General features: G+C 36.9%; 1 protein-coding gene across 3 annotated transcripts in view; it reads right to left on the bottom strand.

Moving 5' to 3' along the window:
- The window catches only part of CLNK (cytokine dependent hematopoietic cell linker), a 72,162-nt gene that overhangs the window by 17,244 nt on the left and 27,823 nt on the right, over positions 1-27,095 (bottom strand). For 2 of the 3 annotated variants that reach the window (XM_072406438.1, XM_072406437.1), the window contains exons 4-11: positions 21,601-21,626; positions 20,787-20,880; positions 19,646-19,740; positions 19,307-19,346; positions 17,242-17,324; positions 16,369-16,420; positions 13,568-13,618; positions 7,165-7,271 (exon numbers count right to left, since the gene is read on the bottom strand). In XM_072406438.1, coding sequence (XP_072262539.1) covers positions 7,165-7,271; positions 13,568-13,618; positions 16,369-16,420; positions 17,242-17,324; positions 19,307-19,346; positions 19,646-19,740; positions 20,787-20,880; positions 21,601-21,626 — 548 coding nt within the window. Of the gene's footprint in view, positions 1-18; positions 4,098-5,354; positions 5,461-5,949; positions 6,152-7,164; positions 7,272-13,567; positions 13,619-16,368; positions 16,421-17,241; positions 17,325-19,306; positions 19,347-19,645; positions 19,741-20,786; positions 20,881-21,600; positions 21,627-27,095 lie in introns of those variants that run through there. The other variant, XM_072406436.1, reaches the window with a different exon arrangement.

Here is a 27,095-nt window from a genome sequence, read left to right as displayed (position 1 = left end):
TACAGTAACTGACACCATGCTGCCCAATAATATGTTGAGACAAACATCTGTCCTAATTGCATTTATTAAAATAATGTACCTGTTGTGACTTACATACAATTTCAACTTAAGAACAAACCTACAGTCCTTATCTCGTATGTAACCCGGGGACTACCTGTAATGGTATGTGTAGACCAATGTTGTTGCATTTGAACACGGTGCTGCTGAAATACATGCAGTGCAAATCAGTAGTATCTGTTAGGACAATAACTAATCTCTATGGTTCAGTTTTGAAAAAGAGTTTGCACAATGATTTTCTGTTTATTGCTGTATAAAAGTTATGGCTAGAAATAACATTTAAGACTGTTTTTGTCTTTCTAGTTTTGTTTCCAGGAGGCAAGTTAAGCCCAGATTTTTTTCTTTGTGTGTGGAACATTGTATAATTCCCAACTTTGCGAAAAAGGTATGCTATTTACAAATGTGTTATCAAAGCTGTAAATCATCATTTCTTTTAGCCCAGTTAATATGAAATATTGCATAAGAATATTTACTTTTTCATATGCAACCATCTCCCAGCTGTTTACAAAGCTCAATAGATCAAGGTAAAATTTACACACACTTAAACATTGATTGCAGTTGCAACATAACAGAGAATCTGAAAGAAAACATCAACTGTTTGGAAATCTGCTCAGACTCTATGATTTCAACGCCATGTGTATATATATTGTATTAAACATTTATTTGTAAATCAAATGTTTATAAAAAATAATTTTAAAAATGTATAAACATATAAAATATGTGCATTTAAAATTAATATAATTATCCCAAACCCAATAAAGTTTTCCATTAACATAAATAAAGGTTTTACTGAAGAAGGGAGCAACTCCCTTCTAAGACTTATAACAAAAGTGTACACCAGGGTGCTATGGCTTTGTATCCTCATTGTGTGCTATCATCACAAATAGTGCACACCACACAACAGAATTTGGGAGTTTAAAAACTGCTTTCTAATAACAGAAGCATTAAAATGTTTTTCCAAGAATGTAAAGGGAGAAGCAAGGATTATTATATAAAGTTCCAATCTGCCTCATAAAAGGCCATTTTTTGTATGCCACAAGTAGAAAATCATATCGTAGATATGATTTAACAGTTGTTCGATCAGGGGGATATTGTTCAGGTGATCGAACGTCGAATTTGAACACTATTAAAGTCAATAGGGGGAAAATTCGGGTATTTTTCGGGACTGTGTAGAACTGCAAGAGCAACCGGGAGCGGAGCTAACAGCCTCGTTCCCCTGATTGCTTCTGCAGCCCTAACTATACTATACCTGCAGCGTAACTATAGTGGACAGAGATTCTCTAGTAATCTCTAGTGGATAGAGATTCTCTATCCAAGACAAGTCTCCCCATTTATTCACCTCTAGTGCTCTGTGATTGGCTGAGGAAAAAAAAATCCTGATGACAGCTCAAGGTTTACAGGGCTGTGGAGTCACATACAGTTGTGCAAGGGCTGCAAGAGCAATCAGAGGAGCGGAGCTGATAGCTCCACTCCCCTGATTGCCTTGCAGCCCTAGCATGTGTTCTTGGATAGAGATTCTCTATTCAAGAACACAGGTCCCACGGGATCCCCAGGCACTAGAGGCTAAATGGGAACAAGTCTCCCCATTCATTCACCTCTAGTGCTCTATGATAAGCTGGGGAAACTTGTCCTGATTTAACCTCTAGTGCCCGGGGATCCCACACTGACAGGAGGATTCCCACGGCTGTGCAGCCGTGGGAATCATCCTGTCATTGTGGGATAACCTGTAAAAAAATAAAAAGTTAGTTATACAAATCACACACATTCAATAAATTATTTTTTAACACATTTTTTTTACATACGAATTTGCAAAGTCGAATCCTGTGTTTTTTGGGTTGAGTTTATCCGAATTCGAACAGCCATATTCGACTCGAATATAAGGACAACCCAAATATGAACACCAACACTAATAATGACCTCAAGTCTGCATATTGCCTCCTACCAAAAAACTATATTCAGTACAGCAATCCCAAAATGATTATCTGAATGATCTGAAGTTGATCACTAAACCATCAACTGCAAATGATTGCTCTTTTTGGACAACTTTAGTTCTCACAGCAGGAGGCCTTCTGCTTGTTCTCCACCTCTTCATTTTCCCTCTTTTCTCTATAGAACAGGGAGTTGCAAGTATTGAGCATCCGTACAATACTGTAGACAGGGTTTTCCTTGTGTCTCTAACTAACGAAAATTTAAAAAATCACCCTAATAGGCGTGCATTACCCTATAGGATGCTGCACGAAGGGAAGACTGAAAACCTGTTTTAGCAGACACTTCTCTCTTGCTCACTTCATGTGCATATATTTTTTTTCCCAGGGAAACAATGGTGCCCTGATTCTAAACACCTGCACACTGGGCCAGATTTATCTCCTGATACTCTTCATGACTGGAGAACCAAGACTATATTGAAATAACCTGTGCTAAGTAAGCTTGGGATAGATCTGATTCAGGATTGAAAAATGTGCCAACAAATAGCAAACAATTCACTAGAAATCCCTTCCAGGATTGCTGGATCACTCAAGTTTACCCATGATAGTGTATCTTCTCCAGTTATTGAAAGCTTTAATACGTTAGACCCATTGTGCCTGATTTATTAAAGCTCTCCCAGGCTGGAGAAGATACGCTTTCATCAGTGAAGCTGGGTGATTTCCTAAATTTCCTAAATGTCATTTGCTGTTTGTTAGAAAATGTTTTCAATCCTGGACCACATCCGTTCCAGGTTTGCTAGATCACCCAGCTTCACTGATGAAAGTGTATTTTCTCCAGCCTTGGAGAACTTTAATAAATCAGGGCCATTGTGTAAAGATAAAAGGCTTTTTGAATATGTAGTTCTGGGAGCATGTCTAAGTCAATAAGAACTAAATACCAAGCAGCTTCCCTTGTAATTTTACAATCCTGGTGATGGTATTGCAGAGTGTAGTAAAGATCGTTTATAACAGTATGAACCTATATACAACAATTGATGCTGGGGTGTAATCTAGAGGAGACAGAGAGTTTGATTGTAAATTTGGGTAATGCCCAAACATACATTTTAGTAGTTGAGTGGTGGTATTTACAGTGCTAGGGATGTTGTTTGGATGACATTCAGAAATTGTATATTCTCAGAACCATAAGCCTGAAAATGATTAATATTACAATACTTTACCACTGATTTTTTGAATAAAGGGATAATAACTAATAGTATTTACATTGAAAACCTACAATTTTTTCTTACTTTGTATACACCATGTTTTCTGTGATACCTTGTAGCAGAGCTTATTATGTGACAGTAATAATGGATTCTTGAAGCCTATAATGTCTTTGATGTTTTCTGCTCTTCATGGTCTTCTATGGAAGCTGACATAGTGGTTGTAGCAGAGTGATGAGAGTCTGACAGAGATGGTATAAATGAAAGGATTGTATTCATTACCCTAACTCTCATTAATAGCTGCTGGCTCTCGGGAACATGTTTTATGTATGGAGCGAGACTCATCAGAAAGGTAACATGTTCATCCTGAGGATGTATCCTCTCCTGCTTGATTAGTATATCTTGTAATAGATTAATGACATTTTCATAACATTGCTGTTCCTCTTGCTTGTAGAATGGTTTGGGTTCAGATATCAGTTGGGTAGCCGTGGCTGTGGAAACCTCTTGTGCGCATGTCCCAGAACTCTCTTTGTGCTCCTCTTGTTCTTCATGTTTGTTGGGTATACATTTTGATGACTTGCGTGTAGCAGTAGTAGTCTGTGCCGAAGAATCTTCTTTTTGCTCCACATGCTCTTCACTTTTCATGAGTATATATTCTGATACTTTGTGAGTTGTAAAAGCTGTGACATGCTTTCTTCGTGATCTTCCGGAATCCTTTTTTTGCTCTGGTAATGGTACTTTAGCTTTCTTGCTTATATTTTCTGGTATTTCATGTGACATTTTCATTTTGACATGATGAATTAAGGATGACCCAAGATTCTCATTCAGATCTATTTTATTCTCTGTTCCTTTAGCTCCATCAATGTCATTGTCTGAAATTGTTCTGTTTGGTGAAACAGATAAGTATCTCTCTGCCCTATAAATTAACAAAAACAACAATTGGTGAAAAATTTGGTTTACTGTAATGGTGTTTACAATTCTTTTATTTACAATACATATACTTCTATACTGTAAATTGTAATTTACACTAGGATTATATAAAACTAAAAGTAAAACTGAAGCCAGGGTTCTAAAATTAATATTGAGGAAGTCATTCTAGCACCATTTCTTCTGAGGAGACTGCAAACCCAGGCCAGTTAGCTGTGCATTGTGTGACTGGTCTCCTCAATAGCCCCAATAGTTCTCCAAGGTGCACCTGTATGTGTATATATATATATATATATATATATATATATATATATATATACCTAAAGACTGCCCATAGGAGCACTAGAAGGCAGATAAAGCTGGGTGATGATGAAGAAGGAGATCTCTAATTGAGTAGGAAATTGGCTAACCCTAATTAAGGTTTTTTGTAATGTTGTAATATATTATGACATGTCTGGAATTATGCATTCATACTGATTGATCCTTTTTAAAAACCTTTACTGAATGAAACTTTAACTGCAAATATGAATTGTCTGGATGTCAAGAGGATCAAGTGATATAAGATATTTTTTTACACTTCTGACCTGGCAAAAAAAATACTCCCCCCGGTGCTCTGTTCGCTCCTACAACAGACTTCCTCACTCATAACCTCATCACATGCACGGCCCCAAGACTTTTCTATAGCTGCCCCAACGCTCGGGAATGGTCTTCCTCGTCCTATTTGGCTTGCTCCTACTTTCTGCTCATTTAAATGAGCCCTCAAAACCCATCTTTTCAAACTTGCCTACCCAGCTTCTTCTGTATTATGAAACCGTCACTACTTCCCACCACTACATATCTCCCATCCTTTTGTGTGTAAATTCCCCCACCTCCTAGATTTTTAGCTCTTCGGGGCAGGGTCCTCTCCTCCTGTATCACTGTCTGTATTCGTCTGTCATTTGCAACCCCTGTTTAATTTCTCCACGCTATCAAATCACTCTGTTTATTAGTGGTAGTGAGGAGAAGATGCCTCATGTAAACTCTAAAATTGGAGATCACATAGAGATGAGGATTTCTTACTCACTCCCAGTGCCTGAGCGGCCAATTCTTATTCTTTAGTGCTGTAACATGGGAGAAGGGAATGGGTCGCTTCCCCCCAAGTGACTGTGCTTGTAATAATACCTGACAATACTGTGCATGTTTCTTTGCTATCTATCTATCTATCTATGTATCTATCTATCTATCTATCTATCTATGTTATACTTACACTTCCATCTCATTGAATGGAGCAGACTTTTTCCGAGTCCTCTGTGTTATCAGTTGACTTTCAAGATCTTCTTTTACGGCACACCATTTCATTTTTAAATCTGTCGCTAGATAAGATTTATAGATATATAAGACTAGATAAGAAAAAAAACTCTTTGAATTAAGAATGTATTAATTAATTTATGGTTTTCAGTTAGCATGTATGATCTGCCATATATTTTCTGTATATTTTGTGATATAATACGATAATATATATCCTATGAATTTAGGGTCCCTTATTTTTTTGAAACATGCAAGCATTTATAATGCAGTATAACAAGATATTAAAATTTTCCAATATGCATAATGTCTTTTATTTTTTAAAGTGATTTTTTGGTGTAAAGCAGTCAATAAATAGAATATAAAGATAAATAGATTATAGGCTAAACTGATGACTAGTTCTGGGCCCCTAAATTGTGTGTATCTTTCACATTGTAGGCTATAATTTTATTTATAGTGTGCAATTTTAATTTATTTGTAGGAGCTGTGGTATATAATATAAAGTATTATTTGGATTTCTATTGAAAATGTTTTCTTTAAACACATCATGTACTTACTGTTTGCTTGACTTCCTTCTTCATTTCTCGATTCCGGGTTGGTTTGTGACGCATTATCTCCACAGGTTTGTTTTTTTCTAAAATTGGCTGTATGTGAAATATGCGTAGGATCATGTAGTTCTGGCTTTTGTTTTATAAAGTCCTTAGGTTGATGAACATCTATGACTTCCTTAATAGCCATCATTGTATCAGCGTCTTCTTCCTGCTGACACAGGTCGCACTCTTGATTTAAGAGTATCATTCAGATTAACGGTAAATATGTTTTATGTGGCATTTAGATGCCATATGAAAGTCTTAGTGTGCTGTTAAAGGAAAGCCATCAAAAGTCAATAACGCGATGTGTGCACGTATTGTGTGACTTTGACCACAGAAAAACCTACAATGTATGTTACATCAAACCTGAAAGCAACTTATAATATTGGCTATTTGTGTGTAATTACAGTTATGGTGTATAGAAAATGTAACAGAATGCCATGTACGTTGTGACCACATAGTAAAACTGTAAATTTTTTCAAGATGTGATGAAAGGAAAACATTTCAGAATTCTCTTTGCTGTAGTAACATGTGGTGGTGGAAGAGATCCATGACACCCCAGGTCTAGAACTCCAAGAAACTTAATTTCTAGCTAAAAGCATATATCAGTACGGACTTGTTAAATAGCCAAAAGTAAAAAGCAGGTACAATTTTAGCAATTTGCTTTTTGTCTATATTCCTGAATTTTGTATTTGGCTTAGAAAGGTCTACCCTTCAATCAAGAATAGAAATCATGCAGTAAATGCGTTCATGTTCTCCACCTGGTTTCTGAGTTTGCTAAATCCCTCTTCTGGTTGCACTTTCTTTGAAATAGCCCTGAAAATAAGCCTTTAAAAATACAGGCAGAAAGGTTCCATCATTCCAACCTTGCACTCAATGTGGCTCACACAAGTTGGAAAAGACCAGGTAGTTTGCAAAGCAGAAAATTTGATGTCAAGAAGAGCTCACTAAATATAGTTGCATTGTATTTACTCATTGAGGCGCTTTGTTATAGATTCGGAATTTTATGGATAACCCAATCAGTTAATTATTCAAATAATTTGCTAATATGAAACTCATCAATATATACTGCTTTTGTATTCAGTACATATATAAATTATTATTATGTAATTGTGCTGATTTGTGAATACATAGAGTGAATAGAGTACAAATATCAACATGGATAACTGCCATATTTCTTACCTCTACAGATATTTTGCCAGGAACTGTGTTTGACTGTATATTGGCTATTTTCTCATTTGTATCAGAGCATTTTGGCATGGATCTTCCATTGCTGCTCTGTGTATTTACTGAAACAAAAAACAAAGAAAAAAATAAATTATTATAAACCTATATTAGAAAAATAGTAAATAAAATAGAAAAATAATATTTTTTTATAAAAGTTTGGCTGTACCAATTGTACTGTATTTTAATTTTTAGCTTTTAGCAACAATGAGACTTTAGAATACCCCTAAGGTCACCGGAGTCCCACATTTGGATAAGACAAAGAGGTTAATTTTTAAAAGAGTTTAGGCTGTTGTCTAGCAAAAAAAAAAAAGACCACTCTACAAGGAATAATTTACCAAGCTCAGTACATGTGTTTAAAATTCCAATTTCAAAGAATACCCAACCATCTGCTAAATAAAAAAAAAATCAGTTTGCAAATGGTTTGATGGCTGACATCTACAGAGCTTCATCTTATTTACTAAGCTAAATTAAATTTCCCCTGCAGAGCAATTTTTGACATTTATGTTTATAAGTAAATTATGCATATTCTTTTAGTAAATAATACCAAATGTTCAAGTGATCCCTTTATAAAAACAGCAGCACTTGTTATGGGTAATTTTTATGGCACATATTGTCCCATCATTGGAGCCTTTCATAATTCACTCATACTTAATCTCTTACATCATGGGTCCTGATTAAAGGACAAACACTAAGTTTGTCCTTCTTCATTGTCTTGTTTTATTGTTCCTTTAAAATAAATTGCAGCATTGCCTAATTTAAATCACATAAAATATCCTTTTTCTTTCTGCCTACCTAACCATAATTGCTGTGTAAACTTGATTTCTTCTATGCCTGCAACCAATAATTTACCAGGAATTTTTAGGATTAGAACAAAATACCTTAATTATTTATACTTTAATAATGAATTTTTTGAGGTTAACAAAATTGTATCGATGTACTTGCATTGTTCTCTCTATTCTTTCTATCACTATTTAATATACAGCACTGCATAAAAATCCTGTTTATTATTAATAATATTAATCATCAAACATCAATATTATTATTATTATTATTATTATTGTTATTAATAATAATAATAATATTAATAATAATATGATGCTGGTATTTCTACTTTCTACTGCATATAAATTGTATAACAACTGTCCAACATACATTTACAGACTTTCTGTGCATGGGCTGGGTAGAAGAACTTCATAATAAATCCTTTTATTCCATGCCGCAATAAAAAAAACCTCTAAACTACCTAAAAGGGGACATATACCCATTCAATAAATAGTACAACTTGAGTCAAACTGCTGAATACAGAGTTGAAATTCTTACACATTACCTTCAGCCATGATTTAGGCTGATTTACACACATTTGCACTACATACAGCAAGACAGATGGGACACTTTTCTTATTACAGCAGTTTACTTTCCATCACATCCCTGAGCCCAGCTTGTTTATTGGACATTGGGTCTGATTTATTAAAGCTCTCCAAGGCTTTAGAGAATACACTTTCATCAGTGAAGTTGGGTCATCCAGCAAACCTGGAATGGATCATTTAAAACATATGCTAGCAAATGAGTTTGAACAAATCCATTCCAGGTTTGCTGGATCACCCAGCTTCACTGTTTAAAGTGTATTCTCCCCAGCTTGGGAGAGCTTTAATAAATCGGGATCATTGAATCAGCATCAGCACCTCTGCCACTTAGCAAGAAATGTATCACTGGGAATCACTAAATTAGCAAGAAATAATCACTAAAGCTGAACCAGAAAGCTGCAGAGATTATTCTGAATATACAGGGTGGTAGAGGTATTTGAATCAGAATAGCTTTAAAAAATTATCTTCTGCTCTGCTTGTCAGAGAAACATTCTTTTCACTGATTGTAGCACATTTCCAATCAGAGAAGGCTCCAGTCTACAGTGAAACTAAATAATGTTTAACTATTTCAGGTACCAGTTGGAGCCAGCTTTCATAGGGGGCACATCACTTTATCCAGGCTTTTGGCTTTGGAGAAGTAAGGAATTACACTGATGCGATATTGTCTCAAAATAAAAAAACACTCCAGTCAAAGTAAATGATAGTACCATAAAATTGGCATAAGAAGCTTCAAACTGTAATTGTGATTAATCCATGATGTAGCATATTTAATATAATATACCGGCATTGACTAGATGCTTCCTTTTGTTTCTTGGAAAAGCAACCTTTGATGCTGTGAAATGCGTTAGAAATCTTTTCAGGCTCCTGGAACTAATACATTTAGGATGCCGTCTGTATATAATGGAAATTTATACTTTTGATCTGATAAATATGCCATATAAAGGTTGGATATGTTTAATTTAAATATGCAGCATTTCAATGGAACCTTATTGTTCTTTGTGATATAGTTCTTTAATATTTGTAAAAAAAATTATGGCTTTATCTAACATGGTGACAATATAAGGATCTTTGAGTATGTTGTAAAATCCCTGTTTCTCCTGCGAGAAAGGTATTTTTTGTGTTTATATTGTATTGGAAGTATTGGGATTGGATATATGAGTTATATGAGATATATGAGTACAACAAATACAACAACTTTATGTTGAATATCTCTGGTACTTATTTTTTTTTTTAAATGGTATGACAAATCTTTAGGACCAGACTTTAATTCTGCTTTAAATCGTTAAGGATGATATGCATAAATACCACCAAGAATCATTAGTGTAGTGATGATAAAAATCCTTTCCAAAAGAAAACCCTTCCTTACAAGCCTACTATGAAGCCCAAAACCGTAGGATTTCCAGAGTATCCACCTTGATCCTTGCCTTGGTGAAAATGCAATCTCAAAATTAAACGTCACTAAAATATTACAGTTTGCTCCGCTCATTATAAGGCGTACCATTTAGACATGTCTACTATCAAATACATTTCTGTCTAAATTCTAAGTTCCAAAAAGCTTTCATTAGAAATTATTTGTTGGGAATTAGGAAAGTAGACACAATTGTTTTTTAATTTTAGGGTGAAACTTAGCAACCACAAGGATATAGTCAGAAACATATGGAAGCCGATGAGTGTTGGGCTGGTGGTAGGGGGCATTTGTCCCCTTCATCACATCCCCTTCATCAAAGAATGTGAGGCTGTTGGACCAGTGTTGAGATAATTCATCATTTAGATATCAGTCGGATCAGAACTTGCAGTAATTCACATATGGGAAGTGCCATATAGCTATCATCTTCCCAAGTTCTGCTCAAGGAAAGACTTCCAGCTCTGACTTGCCTTGTGTTTATTGGGATGTGGTCACAAAGGAAGAATATGCTAGCAATTGTGCACAGTGTGATAAAATAAACCATGCTCTTTAACCAGCCCTTATTATGCCCACAAATCACTATTTTACTATGATAGACATTGCCCTGAGAAATATTTCCCCACCATGAAAGGACAACTTGTTGTTTTTGCCCCAATGGTTCCCAGTCATCCCCCTGCCTACAAATCTCTATTAAAAACATAATATGAAGGCAAAATAATCATCAGAACCCTGCTTGCATCTTGACATTTCACCCTGCTAAAACCATTGAATTTTCATGCTATTCTGATACCGATACTCTCATGTGAAACAAATATACAGATCAGTAAAAATCTGAGTTAAGTCAGAAGTACTTATCTGGCTCTGGTTTAGGTTAATGACTAAAAACATTAAAATAAGAGGGCCAATGGGACAGATCTAGCATTTGCAGAATACCAAGTAAGCAAACACTGTTTTCAGGTTTTCCTTAAAGAATGATTTCCTTTAAGATAGGCCTCCAAAAATCAACAATATAAGATACACATACCGCTTTTGTTGACTTTTCACAATATAAAGCACCTTGGTGTACTCCAAGGTGCTCCCTGATTGGGCCTAATTTATTAAAGCTCTCCAAGATTGGAGAAGATACACTTTCATTGGTGAAGATGAGCGATTCAACAAACCAGGAATGGATTGTTAGCAAATGCTTTCAGTCCTGGACCAGATTCATTCCAGGTTTTCTGGATCACTCAGCTTCACTTATGAAAGTGTATTCTCTCCAGTCTTTGAGAGCTTAATAAATCAGGCACAGTGTTTCACCTAATAACACAAACCCTTAGCAATACTACTCAGTGTCTGCCCATAGCTCATTAATGACCCACATAAAGATGAGGGCTTACAACCAGCAGTAAACCACAATAGTTTTTTTTTGTCTAAGGTTTATTTATCATAGATTAATACAGAGTCTACAAAACCGTAGTTGCTGAACCAATATTTTACTCAATCTGACTTCCCCTGAGTATTTCCGGCCAACTTCCTCTTTTTTCATTACTGTTTTTACATTACTTGAAGAAAGATTTGCAGCTTTTCAGCACTTGTAAAAACTTAATCTTGTTTAGAAAAGAACTCCTGCAGGCTAACTGTGTATTTTTCAAGAATTTCAAGGCTTTAGGATACTTATTTACACAGTTCCTTATACACTTCTGTTTTAGAAATATTCACATAATTATAAAAGGTTTGGTAATTGATTGTTGAGGCTTTTATTTGTAATCACATGATCATTCTCAGTGTAATAGTAGCATTGGGCCCGATTTATTAAAGTTCTTCAAATCTGGAGAGTATACACTTTTATCAATAAAGCTTGGTGATCCAGCAAACCTGGATTGAATTTCTTAAAAGTCATTAGCTATGTTAGTAAATTTCAGTCCCGGACCAGATCCATTCCAGGTTTTCTGTGTCAACTAGCTTGATGAAAATGTATCCTCTCCAGTCTTGGAGAGCTTTAATAAATCGGGCTCACTTTATTACTGTTATCACTAGCTTTTTAAGTGTGCACAGATTAAGGTTATACTTAAATATTTTCATGTTCCTAACAATCAAAAGGCTTTACAAAGCCTCCACAAAATGCTTTAATTCAGACCTCTCTAGCCATCTCTACTGTAACAATACCCCCCAATATTTTTTAGGAAAAACTGTAATAGATGATAGAAAAGTAAGTAAGAGTAAGAAAAAAAGAAGAGCCGCAAAAGGAAAGAAGAGGAGGAGTATTATTAATATTATTATTATTATTATTAATAATAATAATAATAATAATAAACAGGATTTATATAGCGCCAACATATTACGCAGCGCTGTACATGTGTGCCGTAAAAGAAGATCTTGAAAGTCAACTGATAACACAGAGGACTCTGAAAAAGTCTGCTCCATTCAATGAGATGGAAGTGTAAGTATAACATAGATAGATAGATAGATAGATAGATAGATAGATAGATACATAGATTGATAGATAGATAGCAAAGAAACATGCACAGCATTGTCAGGTATTATTACAAGCACAGTCACTTGGGGGGAAGCGACCCATTCCCTTCTCCCATGTTACAGCACTAAAGAATAAGAATTGGCCGCTCAGGCACTGGGAGTGAGTAAGAAATCCTCATCTCTATGTGATCTCCAATTTTAGAGTTTACATGAGGCATCTTCTCCTCACTACCACTAATAAACAGAGTGATTTGATAGCGTGGAGAAATTAAACAGGGGTTGCAAATGACAGACTAATACAGACAGTGATACAGGAGGAGAGAACCCTGCCCCGAAGAGCTTACAATCTAGTAGGTGGGGAAACTTACACACAATAGGATGGGAGATATGTAGTGGTGGGAAGTAGTGATGGTTTCAAATGGCAGAAGAAGACGGGTAGGCAAGTTTGAAAAAAAGGGTTTTGAGTGCTCTTTTAAATGAACAGAAAGTAGGAGCAAGCCGAATAGAACGAAGAAGACCATTCCAGAGAGTTGGGGCAGCTCTGGAGAAGTCTAGTTATTTTGCTTGTAAAGGTGGATATTCTATACTTGACATCTCTTAATCCAGGGTCAACTGAACAACAATGTTTGATGCTCCTTTGATGTGCACAAATACTTCTGCCATGGACAATATTTCATTGATTTTGTGGAATCATAGGGTCAGCTTGCCCATTTCAAGTTCCAATTCCCAAGCATGACAATATGCAGACTGGATTTAGGAATCTGATGGTACAACAAAATCGAGTATGTGAGGGTGGCTGGAGTGTCATTTTCTAATTCTTTCTAATCCATTTCTTGTTTTTTTTATTGTTGTCTATTACAGAAATATTACAATTTTGTATTGATCCTGGTCCTCGAGTTGAGGACCCCTGCCTTAACACAATGCATATTAAAGTGTGTGCATTAATGCAATGTGCCAAAGCTAAAAGCTCTGAATGGGCCATTAGTATCTGCAAATTTATTTGTTTATAGTTATACTTGCAAGTTAGTAGTGCCGAGCAGTAAAAAGGCTTTTAGACATTAAATGGATTACATTGTAGTTTATTCATTTGGCCTGTAAAAAACATTAAATTGTATATAGTTATAAAACAAAATACCTTTGCTTTGACGCAGCTTTTCTGGTTTTAAATTTCGATCTACAGGAGGGCCTACAATAAATGAATACAGACAGTAAATATTATTATTGTATCATTTTATAATGCAGAACATGCTACTAAATTTGAAAAATTAGAAATTGATTATAATATTTTTTTACCACTTCAGCACTTTTACTTGTATACTATGTGTGAACTAGAAGCATTTTATTTTTTATGCAAAAGACACATTATTTTGCTTCCTCCTACTTTCTTGACCTCACACTCTCTTTATGGTTTCCTACTTTCTCTTCATAGATATTCACTTATCATTCCAGAGCCAGCTTTTCCACACAACATATAAATGTAGCATTGTATTCCACATTCCACCCTTACGTCCTGGTGTTAGGCATTGGCCTCTCTTTGCTTTTGAAACACAACCATCTGGTCTTCACACCTCTTCCTTTACCAACTATTTCTAGGCCAATGTTACATTTTGTTTTGTTGCATGCAATAATAAATAGTTTTGTATAATGACTATGATCCACTAACTGTGTTGGTTTTGATTTTTTGGTTCACATCTCCCTGTTTGAATGCAAAATATGATTACTTTTTATGTAAAAAAATATAGTTACTGTAGATAAAATGATAACTTTTATTCAGTAACTTGCAACAAGTTTTAATTTTTTTTATAACATTTTGATTTAGACCAAGGGTGTCCAACCTATGGCCCATGGAGCTGTCACATTAGTCCCTCTCCTCGTTTCCTCTCTGCTCTCTCTGCTCGTTGTCTTGCCAAGGATGGAGATTGTGCTACCAGGAGAGGGAGTTTCCTGAGCATGCTCAGTGTTATCTCCCTTAGAGTGGGTGTGTACTTGAGACCTGGCAATCAGCTGTGGCTGCTCCCCCCCACCTTGTACTGTGATATAATCAGCAGCAGCATGAGAGCTGTGTCTGTGTCCATGCAGCTCTTATTATCCCCATGTGTAAACCTTCATAACTCCTTCACTGATTATCATAGAATTGTCACATTTTCTGGGTATAAAGGGGACCCTAAGAGTTGTTGAATCTAAAGAGAAACTAAACTCAAAACTTCAAAAAAAAAAAATACACTTACCTGTAATCCCACAACGCAGTCCGATCCCTCCGGGGATGTCCTGCATCGTTAGGTCCCGCGTCATCCTGGCATTCTTACCGGAGTGAGACGCGAGATCGGGTGTTGCAGGATGAAAAAAAAATGTTTCTCTTTGCGCAAAAAGGCTCCTTCTGCGCATGCCCGAGATGAGCGCCCAAAAGCCTAACCGCAAAGCCTCCCAGCATACCTATGTCAGGCATGCCAGGAGGCTTTGCGCTCCCATTCATTCTCAATCACCTAGGCGATCGAGAATTAAGGGCGGTTCTGCTTTTAAAAAAAAAGGCTGTTGCACTGAAAAAAAAAACAAACAACAGAATTTTTACCTTACATAAAATGGTTATCTACCCTTTTATGTAAAGTGAAAATTCTGAGTTTAGGGACGCTTTAACTTTGGCCCCCTAAACATAACCAATTGCCAGATACGGGGTAACAAGCAGAAAATCCTTTAACAATCACGGATGTTTTCACATTAAAGGGGGCTATTTCAGGACCAGGGTCCCCAAATTGAGAGTGCGACTTTAATTTTGATCTTCCAGATTATCCCTGATTTTAAAATTGTTATGTGTTTATGGAATGCCTAAAAAGTATATAAATATATGCAAAGGAAGGTATTGAAACAATTTTATAGACTGTGTGTGGCAATTTATGCATGTCTAGCTTTGTCACTATACATAGTTTTATAATGCTGAGGTCACTGTTGGGTGGTTTCTTGTAGTGCTTTTCCCTGATTTCTGACCTATGCTCTTTGTTCTTTGTTCATTGCTGCTGCATTGTTGCTGCCTTTGCTTTTATCTCTGACTGCCTATAGGTGACATATTAATTCCCTCCAAAACACAATCTTATGCTGATTGCTCTTGCACTGCCTGCTTGTTATTGACCCTGGCCTGTCCTGTGACCTGTCTTTATATTCTTCCAATCTTTACCATCCTTGTGCTAACAATTTTGAGGTTCTTGATTTCTTGAGAAGCCTGCTAATCTACATTTGTCCATTGCGCCAATCGCCATGATTGTTGCATCCTAGGAATTCACACCTGTTGGTCTTTTTGAGCTCCAGTTTTCATTTTAACTTCCCACCAGCACCAGAGTCAGTCCACTAACCCTCCATTAGCCATCACCTAAAAGGAACGTAAGGTCTTAGGAGCAAGATAGGCTATGTTTGTCACGCCTAAGGCTACATACACACGTGCAACAATTGTCGTTGCAAAGGAACTTTGATGATCCTGTCCAACAACAAACGACTGCACAATGCATGAACGAGTGCTGTACATAGAGCACCGTTCTGTTCTATGGCGAGGGAAGGGGGGAGAACGACAGAGTGGCAACCTGGTGCGCTCTCTCCCCTTCACTTTCATTACGATTGCTCATCGTCCATCATCCGTGGATCCTCCAGGACTGTCGTTCGGACGATGGACAAAGAGCGCAGTACACATGCCAGATTCTCATCCGATATTGGCCCTTAGTCGATTATCGGATGAGAACCATTTCATGTGTGTACGTAGCCTGAGTCCCTGATTAGGTACATGACAATAACTCAGATTTCATCCATCCAACTACAGCATGCACAAAAAGACATTTTTTACATACAACGAGAAAAAGTATAGAAACTCTGAGCTAACTTAATCAATAAGATGGAGCTAATGTTAATTGGATGAAACTTAATCAATTTATTGGCGCTAATGTTACTGTTTACCTTGAATGGAATCAACAAATAAATCCCTCATTTTACTTTCTGATTCATAATTCTGAAAAGACAAAAAATAATTATTAATAAAATGAAAGTATTTCTGGTATATGATACAATAAAACTTGTCTCCTAACTCTTGAGTATTGTCATCATGCTGACCCCCACTATTTCACAGTGCAGCAGTGCTGGTAATAGCCAATTTGCCTACTTCGCAGAGGGGGGAGCCTTTTATGTAATCAAACATTATTCTGCTTTAAACTGGAAGAGGAGTGAAATACAACTCATCTCAACAGCCTGGAAAGTTTGAAATGGAAGTACACTTCTAAAGGAACAAGGTTCTTAAGCACCGAGGTAAACAATTAACGTTACAGTATTCATTAAATCTGTGTTTTTCAAGCAGGATTCCATGAAAACCTAAAGTTCCTCTCTAGGTTACTAGGGGTTCATTGAGTAAAGAACATTTTGTGCCTCTCAGGTCAGTTTCGGTGGCTCCAATGATCTTTTTGGCTATCTGTAAGGGTGACATTCTTCCCCTGTCAGCATTGAAAAAGGTATGTTGTAACATTCTTTTTGGAATGCAAAGTAGTTAGGAAGTTGATGAGCTAACTGATGAAAATCAGCTTTATTTTTATGACATTGCCACTCAAACAAATAGGATTCATGCTGTGAAATCGGCTTTGCAAAATTAGCTTTTCTATTCCTACTGATAAGATGATATTGGAGCAAGTTTCTATTTTATTTTACAAAAACTTAACCATAGCATAATGTCTTTGTGATGTGCAGCTCAGTTATAGGAGAGATGATCACTCTATTTAATGCTATGAATAATATGTTGATGTGAATCCCTTTTTTCATTATTTTCCGTACATTTGTACTTACCTTTCTACTGCTGTGGTTCTTAGGGTTGATCTGTGAAGGAAATCTTGGTGGCACTCTGCTGTCCATGTTGGAATGTTTATAATCTATATAATGAAAACATGAAAATAATAATTTACAGCATATTTTTTGAACACTGGAAGATATTTCTAAATGCAATGGCATAAAAAATGGCCAAAATAATGAAAACACAACAATGTTAGTCATACTTTAAATGTTTTAAATCACATAATGAATGTGAATGACATTGGACCAAGTAGCAATCCATTTTTATAGAAGTCCAGTTTCCTGCAATACCCCAAAACATACAGGCAGGTAAACTGCCTTCCCCGTAACATTTTAGAGACATTACAATATAAGCCCCTCTGTAAGCCGGGACATTTCTGGGACACAACAGAATGTGACTGGCTAGTATGGGAAACACCTTCTCCTTCTTTCCTCTATAAACTTTATACAAAAGCCTTATAGGATCTATTTATAAAACAGGGAAACAGACATTCCCTCAAATATTCCCTTCTTCCAGGTCCATGTGTTTTACTGGCAGTAATTGAATGTCAGATCCCCTGTTTTATGAATAGAGCCTTATGTGTTGAATCAATAAATAAGCAATAGCCCCTATGATACTATTTTAGTACATTAGCATCTTAATAGTCAAGGGTGAATACAGGTAGAGCAAAGTTTGTATTAGTTCACAGAAATCAATAGAAATCCTTGTGTCATTTATAGGCCTGGACTGCAGACATGGCTCAGCCAGTGAAAAATACTTTTTATATTTCTGAGATTTTGGATTCCCATCAAAGGGCCTGATTTATTAAAGCTCTCCAATGCTGGAGAGGATACACTTTCATCAGTGAAGCTGGGTGATCCAGCAAACATGGAAGTGATTTCTTCAAAATAATTTGATATTTGTTAACAAATGTTTTTAATCCAGGAGCAGATCCATTACAGGTTTTGTGGATCACCCAGCTTCACTGATGAAAGTGTATCCTCTCCAGCCTTGGAGAATTTTAATAAATCAGGCCCAAAGACATTTATGATGTTTGTATGTTCTGAGTTGGTTTGTCTAGTTTTCCTCCGGGTGCTCCAGTTTTTCCAGCCATAAAACACAATATGTAGGTATACATTTTTCATTCCAATTGGCTTTAAAATGTTCCTATAGGTTAAACTTTTTAGTTTATTAAAAAAAAAAAGTTTTGGTTGTACAAACAATTTAAGCTCTTCACACGTTACATTCTATAGATCTTCCAACAACTAGTTAGTACAATGGCCTTCTTGATCCAGGTGTGTCTGGAAAGCATTTCTGAACTATTTTGTATCAAGAGGTCAATAATGCCCATGTCAAATTTAGAAATGTCAGCATGCATCAGTTTGAATACTTTAATCATTTTTGCTAAACAGAACCTATTCTCCCTTGAGAAGAGACGTATAAGGGGGGATATGATTACCCTGTATAAATATAGAAACGGTCCATATAGAGAACTCACTTCCCCATTATTCACTTTGAGATCATTACAAAGAACAAGAGGGCACTCTTTGGGCCTGATTTAATAAAGCTCTCCAAGGCTGGAGAGAATACACTTTCATCAGTGAAGCTGGGTGATCCAGCAGACCTGGAATGCATCTGGTCCAGCATTCAAAACATTTGCTAGCAAAAAACGGAAATCCATTCTAGGTTCACTGATGAAAGTGTATCCGCTCCAGCCTCGGATAGTTTTAATAAATCAGGAACATTTAGTTAATTTAAAGTTGATTGTACTCAGTTTGTACAGTTAGACTGTAACATGTATGGTAACCTGTAAAACATGCATCCTTATAGATAGCTAAATGTGGCCTAGTTTTATGGCAAATTAAATTACTGCAAGAAAAAAAAGATTACCAACAAGTGTGCACCCCAATGTCCTACTGGCTGAGGAAAGAGATTACTGGAAATGGTTTAGTTACTCTGTAAAGTGCAGCACTATATAATCAAATAACATAAATACTCTGTGGCACATACACATGTAAACCACTGAACAAAAATAAATACATCCATGAACCAAAAGCACCTAACTGAAGCTACTTGTTTTACCTTTGACTGAATGTGAATCCTTAGGACGAGGGCTATTTATCTGCAAAATAGAGTTTATGAAATGGTCAAAGAAAAAAGTAATCATGAAAGAAACATTGCTGAGCTAGAATACTTATTGAATGACTATCATGGTAAACCTCATGCTTTAATTTTTCTCCTACCAGGAACAAGTATTTGTCTTTCCTGACCTATTTTTCAATGTAGTTCAGTAACTCAGAAGCTTCTAAAGTCAGATGGTCAGCACGACACCCAATCTACTAGTAATGGAAGCACACAACTTCTTCTCATGACAGGTTCATTTTAAGGCAAGAACCAAGCTTCCCATTGCTTGTATTTTACCTTTGTTCTTCTGTTAATATGCACTTGGCTGGTGGCCGCGATCATCTGTGCTTCTGTAGACTGGATCTCCATGTCTGGTCTAAAATATCTTTTATCTGGAACACATGATAGGTATTTTTCTTTAAACGTTACACAACAGATTCCTATCTAATCTCAGGGAGGGAGATTTTCTATCTAATCTCAAGGAGTACAGGGAGAAATTTTGGAAAAGGGTTTGATAAAATAGTTTTATTATTCCTACAGCAAAAATCTGCACTTTGTAAAGCTGGGTAAAAGAAGAACCTTATCATTGGAGTAGGTAAGCACTATTAACTATATTTCAGATGGTGAGATTTGTTTACTTCCAGTTGTTTCTGCTGTGACATTGTAGTAGACAAGGTGGTGAAATACACCCACTGGGTACACAAGGAGGAATAAAAACCTTGCCTACACATGTTCTGTCTCTTAAACCCTCACTAATTATCCATCAATCCATATCTCCACTCCTATTGTGTGATACTTCCCCCACCTCCTAGATTGTAAACTCTTCAGGACAGGGTCCTTCCCTTCTCCTGTATTACCGTCTGTATTAGTCTGTCATTTGCAACCCCTGTTTAATGTACAGAGCTGCGTAATATGTTAGTGCTATACAAATACTGTTTAATAACAATAATAATAATAATGCCTATGGAGCATTATCTTACTTCAAGGCTACAGTGGAACCTAAAAACTAAAAACCCTGAACCACATCTGTTACTCGTGAATGTATACAACTATTTCCATACAGAGCAAAGTTACACCCCCCACTCTAGGGTTTTACACACAGGAGCTTGGGAATACAATTTTAGCAAACCTGTGACAATGCAAATATATGCACACAATAAGTCAATGTTCATGTTCCTCTTGGATTTATGATAAAATTATATATAATGGATCTCCTCTGGTTTAGAACATACTGTGCTGGGTGGAACCACCTTGATGTTTGTCATCATCTTTTTATAAAGCTCAGGTAGATGCAATGGCAGCTGGCCAGACTTAGTAACAGGTAAATCTGGAAATGATATGAACATAACTTGCCTTCAAAGATATAGAGTAATTCTATAATATGCCTTGTTCCTGCAGCCTATTTAAAAGGAATGGGATTGTCTTAAAATTGTATTACCTGCATACTCTGAGGGCTCTTTAATATTTGAATGTTGCATGTGCATAAATTCCTTATCTGGTTCTATAACTTCATAGTTTTCGGGATCATTTTCCTGAAACAAAATGTGTAACAAATACTGTTAGATAAACAAATCAATTAAGAATGCTTCTGCCAGAATTAAAGAAAACAGCTAGTTTAACAAATGCAATGATTTATGAGGGGGGTACCAACAAATGTGTGCAGGCCAGTTTAGAATATCCTTCTAATAGTCAATAATCTTTTCACACTTGCCATACTTTGCACAATCGCATAATAAATGCATGCAGGTACAATTGTTTTTTAATAATCACTTTACATGCAGCTCAAATCACGTTTTCTGAATTGTAAGGGTACTAACTAATATGTTCACAGCTGTTTGAACCACAGAAGAAACAACACAATAATCTTTTTCATAGCTGATCCACAATAAACAATTTTAATAGGCAGAAAACAAAAAAAATATTTGAGGTTTGCGTTTAGTTATGGACTCATCAAACACAATGTACTTACTAGGAAACGTTATGTTTAATTGTGCATGAGATTGAAAGAACGGTGGAGAAGCTTGTGAAAAAAAAGATAAATAAGCCTACGAAAAATTATTTCCTTATAAACACAGATAATTATTTTGTAGATCAGACATGTGGGGGAAGATGGCGCATGAAATATGAAAACACATAACACTAAAATGAATTTCTGAAGAATACATCGCATTCTGTGCTCCAAGTCATAACTATAAACTACTAAAGTAAAACTTTTCCAGATATAAAATGTTTTATAGTTATGCTATACTTACATATTCGGAAATGTTTTCATGTGATGCTGTAGAAGAGAATAAATATATTATTATTAGGACATGCTCAGCCAAAGTATATTAATAATATTCCCATTATTATATTTATTATTATGTTTAATTTGCATACATTTTCTAATATTTCACATATACATATTTTTATTTTAATTTCAGAGTTTTAGCTGCACTTTAAATATACTTTTATATTTTATATATATTAGCACTTTCTTATATCTTTGTGATAGGATGAATAAAATAAAAGCTGATCCTACCACAAATTTTCTTTTAGACAATTTTCTGTGTTTTCTGTCTCTTATGTTCTCACTGTCTCTTCTGTTGTTATTCTCTGAACCGCAGAACACCTGCCCTCTGTTTTGAAGGGGTTTCATACTAGGGTTATGGGGTTTTATAATGTTCATCCAGAAAGTGCGTTTCTGGGCCTCATTTATTAAAGCTATCAAAGGCTGGAAAGGATTCCAGCAAACCTGGAATGGATTTACTAAAATGAATATGCTATTTCTTAGCAAATATTTTCAATCCTGGACTAGATCTATTGCAGCTTTGCTGGATCACCCAGCTTCACTAGTAAAAGTGTATCCTCTCCAGCCTTAGAGAGTTTTGATAAATCAGGCCCAATGGTGTCACTGTAGAAGAAGTGTGTTACTGGCCAGGTCACCAAGTGAAAATAATGAAAAAATGGAAAACTATTTCAGACACTACATGTAAAGACTAGTAAGCTATATACCATATTACACTTTTTTTTACACAAGTTTTTAATACATTTTTTAAACATTTTTTAGGGAATATTGTACACAAGGAAAAAAAACTAAATTTCATCATTCTGCTATACAGTGAAATGTCGGGAAGGTTAAAGTTTTTATAGATTTGCATCTCTCGCACAATCAGTTTTTGAATATTTCAGATCTTGTATTTACACATTACATTACATTCTGCTTAAAAATGCCTTTTGAATAAGTAAAATGTGAACAAAGTTTCCAAGTCTATAGACATGCTATATCGATATTACAGTGCTAATAACCACAACTATGTCCCTTTAAGCCTGCATTCCAGGAATCATCTTTGATCTTTGATGAGATGTGATGTGAAGATAACATGACCACAGATCTAATCTTTTTAATCCACTGCATTATTTTAATCTGTAGATGTTCATATTGAGCTTGGTTTACTGTTCACTTGGCAAACTCAAATGTTTGCTCAGCTTAGTAAATTAGGATGAATTGTTTTGAATTTCCCTCCCACATATGTAGCACACCCCCATAAGCAACTGTCGGTGTGGGTTCTTTTCCAGGGGTGTAAAAATCAATCTGTTCAGTCACTCAGTCTAGAGGATTATTTTGCAATTGTGGAGTATGGGGAAGAGGGAAAAGGGTGTAGGATGTCCTGACAAAAAATATTTCCACAATCTGGATGGAAGGATGAAGAGCTCCTTCCCTCTAGGCCAGTGATCACCAACCTTTTCAGACTCACGGACCACTACATTTTCCGGCTCTGGTCCACGCATGTCCAGGGAGCCGAGTGTCACTCAAAGGGGAAGAAACTTCCTCCATAGTGACATCATGATGCCAGGCTCAGACCTGCAATGGGAGAGTGGGAGGGTTGTGTCCAGAGACACTACCTGGTCACTTCCCTGAACCTGTGATCTGTACAGGGGACATGGTTCATGACTCTTGCCAGAGCGCCCTCCCAGAAGGGTTCTTCTCTTGACCCTGCTCAGGGGTGCAGTGGCCAGAGCCGCGAACCAACAAAATTTTCTTGCGGACCACCAGTTGGCGCTTTCGCCCCAGCTCTCAGGCACCAGCTAGGCTCAATGGGGTGGACAAGTTTCTAGTGCCAAAAAACAATCTCTTATAAGAAACAACAAGAACATATTTATACTAGGCTGCATTATGGGGTGGCCTAAATCTAATATCCCAAGTTCAGTACCCTAATCTTCCATTCCAATTCCAATGCCCCAACTTTTGATTTTCTTAAAGTGCATATGGCTGATTCCCCCCTCTACGAGGTTGTCCCCAGATAATAATCCGCTCTCTTCAGCCCACCTCAGTAAGAGACCACCAGTGATTGAAGATGCTTTAAAGATCCCTTACTTGGAATTGGTTCCCTCTCTCATTGTTTTCTGGGACTCCTCCCAACAAGCAGGGCAAAAAATCAATTACCAATCTAGAAGAATCAACCTGCGGAAAGCAGAAAAATGGTTCAAATATCTGACTGGCTGACGACAGCAATTATGCCAGATAAATAGCTAAATTGAAAGTAGAGACACTTCCGTCTAAATTCCTCACAAGTTCACTCTATTTACAATTTTTCCATTTGCAAAGTGAACAGCATCTATTCAACCTTTTCTCAAATTTAAAGATATTGGGCCTGATTTAATAAAGTTCTCCAAGGCTGGAGAGAATACCCTTTCATCAGTAAAGCTGGGGGATTCAGCAAACCTGGAATAGATTTATTTAATATAATTTGCTATTAGTTTGCAAATGTTTTGAATCCTGGACCAGATTAATTCCAGGTTTGCTGGATCACCCAGCTTCACTGATGAAAGTGTTTCTTCTCCAGCCTTGGAGCTTTAATAAATCACGTCCATTGTGTCTGATTTATTAAAGCTCAGGAGAAAATAGACTATCATAGGTGATCCAGCAAACCTGGGATGGATTTCATCAATGCAATTTGTTAAATAAATAGGTGAAATATATTTTCAATCCTGGACCGGAACCATTCCCGATTTTTTCGCCCATGTTATCCCATGAGTCTATCTTCTCCAGTCTTAGAGAGCTTTATTAATTCAGACCCAGTGACTGAAGAGAGTTCCCCGTATCTCTAAGTGATGCTTTTCTCCTATAAGTTATATTGAACATCAAGAAATGGTAATGTACCAAGCATTTCTCTGACAAATATATCTTTATATGAAACTCCTGTACTTTGAGCTTCATAGCTGTAAATCTGCAGTGTGAGATCATCTAAGGCAGTGTTTCCCAAGGGTTCCCCCAGAGGTGGCTAGACATTCATTGAGAAAATAACATTTTGTGACACTTAGGTCTGTTTAAATGACACTAATTATCTTTTTGGGTATCTGTAAGTATTATTAATAATATTATTATTAATATTAATATTATTAAAAGGGATTTATATAGCGTCAACATATTATGCAGCACTGTACATTAAATAGGGGTTGCAAATGACAGACAAATACAGACAGTGACACAGAAGGAGAGGACCCCGACCCAAAGAGCTTACAATCTAGGAGTTGGGGGAATTATTACACAATAGGACGGGAGATATGTAGTGGTCGGAAGCAGTGAGGTTTTAAAAGACAGAAGAAGATGGGTAGGCAATTTTGAAAAAGTGGGTTTTGAGTGCTCTTTTAAATGAGCAGAAAGTGGGAGCGAGCCGAATAGGATGAGGAAGGCCATTCCAGAGAGTCGGAGCAGCTTCAGAAAAGTCTTGGAGCCATGTGTGTGAGGTTAAGAGTGTATGTATGAGGTTAAGAGTGAGGAAGTCATTAGTAGGTCATTGGAGAAGCAGAGAGAGCAGCTGGGGTAGTATTTTTTTTTTTTTACCTCCAAGAATTGTGGAGGGATTTGAAGGCAAAGCACAGGAGCTTGATTCTAAGGTGAAATGGAAGCCAATGAAGAGAACTACAAAGAGATGCAGCAGAAGAGGAGTGGTGGGAAGGATGGATGAGTCTGGCTGCAGCATTTATAATAGATTGTAGAGGGGAGAGTCGGGTAAGTGGGATACCAGAGAGGAGGTTGTCACAGTAGACCAGACGACAGATGATAAGATCGTGTACAAGGAGTTTGGTGGTCCCAGGGGACAGGTAGGGGCGGATTTTGGAGATGTTGCGAAGGTGAAAGTGACAGGACCTGTTAATCTGAGAGGAGGGACAAATAACAGTTAGGAATATGTGAGCGGGAGATTTGGAGATTTTATCCAGGTTGAGTTTCAGGAATCGGTCAGACATCCATGATGAGATGGCTGACAGGCAGCATGAGACCTTATCCAGGACTGAAGCATTTTTAGGGAATATTGTACACAAGGAAAAAAAACTAAATTTCATCATTCTGCTATACAGTGAAATGTCGGGAAGGTTAAAGTTTTTATAGATTGGCATCACTCGCACAATCAGTTTTTGAATATTTCAGATCTTGTATTTACACATTACATTACATTCTGCTTAAAAACGCCTTTTGAATAAGTAAAATGTGAACAAAGTTTCCAAGTCTATAGACATGCTATATCGATATTACAGTGCTAATAACTACAACTATGTCCCTTTAAATCTGCATTCCAGGAATCAACTGTGATCTTTGATGAGATGTGATGTGAAGTTAACATGACCACAGATCTAATCTTTTTAATCTGCTGCATTATTTTAATTTGTAGATGTTCATATTGAGCTTGGTTTTACTGTTCACTTGGCAAACTCAAATGTTTGCTCAGCTTAGTAAATTAAGATGAATTGTTTTGAATTTCCCTCCCACATATGTAGCACACCCCCATAAGCAACTGTCGGTGTGGGTTCTTTTCCAGGTGTGTAAAAATCAATCTGTTCAGTCACTCAGTCTAGAGGATTATTTTGCAATTGTGGAGTATGGGGAAGAGGGAAAAGGGTGTAGGATGCCCTGACAAAAAATATTTCCACAATCTGGATGGAAGGATGAAGAGCTCCTTCCCTCTAGGCCAGTGATCACCAACCTTTTCGGACTCACGGACCACGGCAGGTATGGAGTTTAGGAGGGAGTCAGTTTTAGAGAAGAGGTTGCGTGGGTTAAAAGCTTGGGAGGAAAAGACAGCAGAGAAATAATTTTGCTTGGTGACAGTAAACTCAGTGTTAAAGCTTTGTAGCTTGGCTTTGTAGTTGAAGTCAGTGTTGAGGCCAGATTCTCTCCACTTGCGCTTAGCTGCACGAACAGTCTTTTGTAAGTGTTTGGTGTGATTGTTGTGCCAGCGTCGGGGGTAAGCAGGGCGGGGGTAGTGGAAGGTGGCAGGGGCAACCTTATCCAGAGCCAAGGAAAGTGAGTGGTTTAACTGGGTGGCAGCTTTATTCGAAGATGTGATTTTAGAGAGGGTGGGGGTGAGGGATCTAAGGCAGTTTGTGAATAGGGTTGTGGTCAAGGTTATGGATTTCTCTCTGCTATTGACTAGGTGTAGGATATGGCAAAGGGGGGCAAGAGTTCGATAGGTGAAGGTGATAAGGTTGTGATCAGAAAGAAAAAATGGCGAGTTGTCAAGGAGGGTGAGTTTGCAGAGTTTGTAAAATACCAGGTGTAAAATGTGTCTAATGATGTGTGTGGGGCCCTTTATGCTCTTTGTGAGTCCAAATGAGGAGGTAATGGAGAGCAGTTTGGTTGAGGATGGATGGTTGGGCTTATCCACTGCAACAACAAAGTTACCGAGGATGAGGGTGGGCAGGTCATGGGAAAGAATGTGTGGGAGCCAAGAAAAATTATCCTAATTATTCCAATTGGGATACAGGG

This window comes from Pyxicephalus adspersus, chromosome 3 (assembly GCF_032062135.1).
Source record: "Pyxicephalus adspersus chromosome 3, UCB_Pads_2.0, whole genome shotgun sequence".
NCBI lineage: Eukaryota > Metazoa > Chordata > Amphibia > Anura > Pyxicephalidae > Pyxicephalus > Pyxicephalus adspersus.
This window is presented reverse-complemented; position numbering and strand designations above follow the sequence as displayed.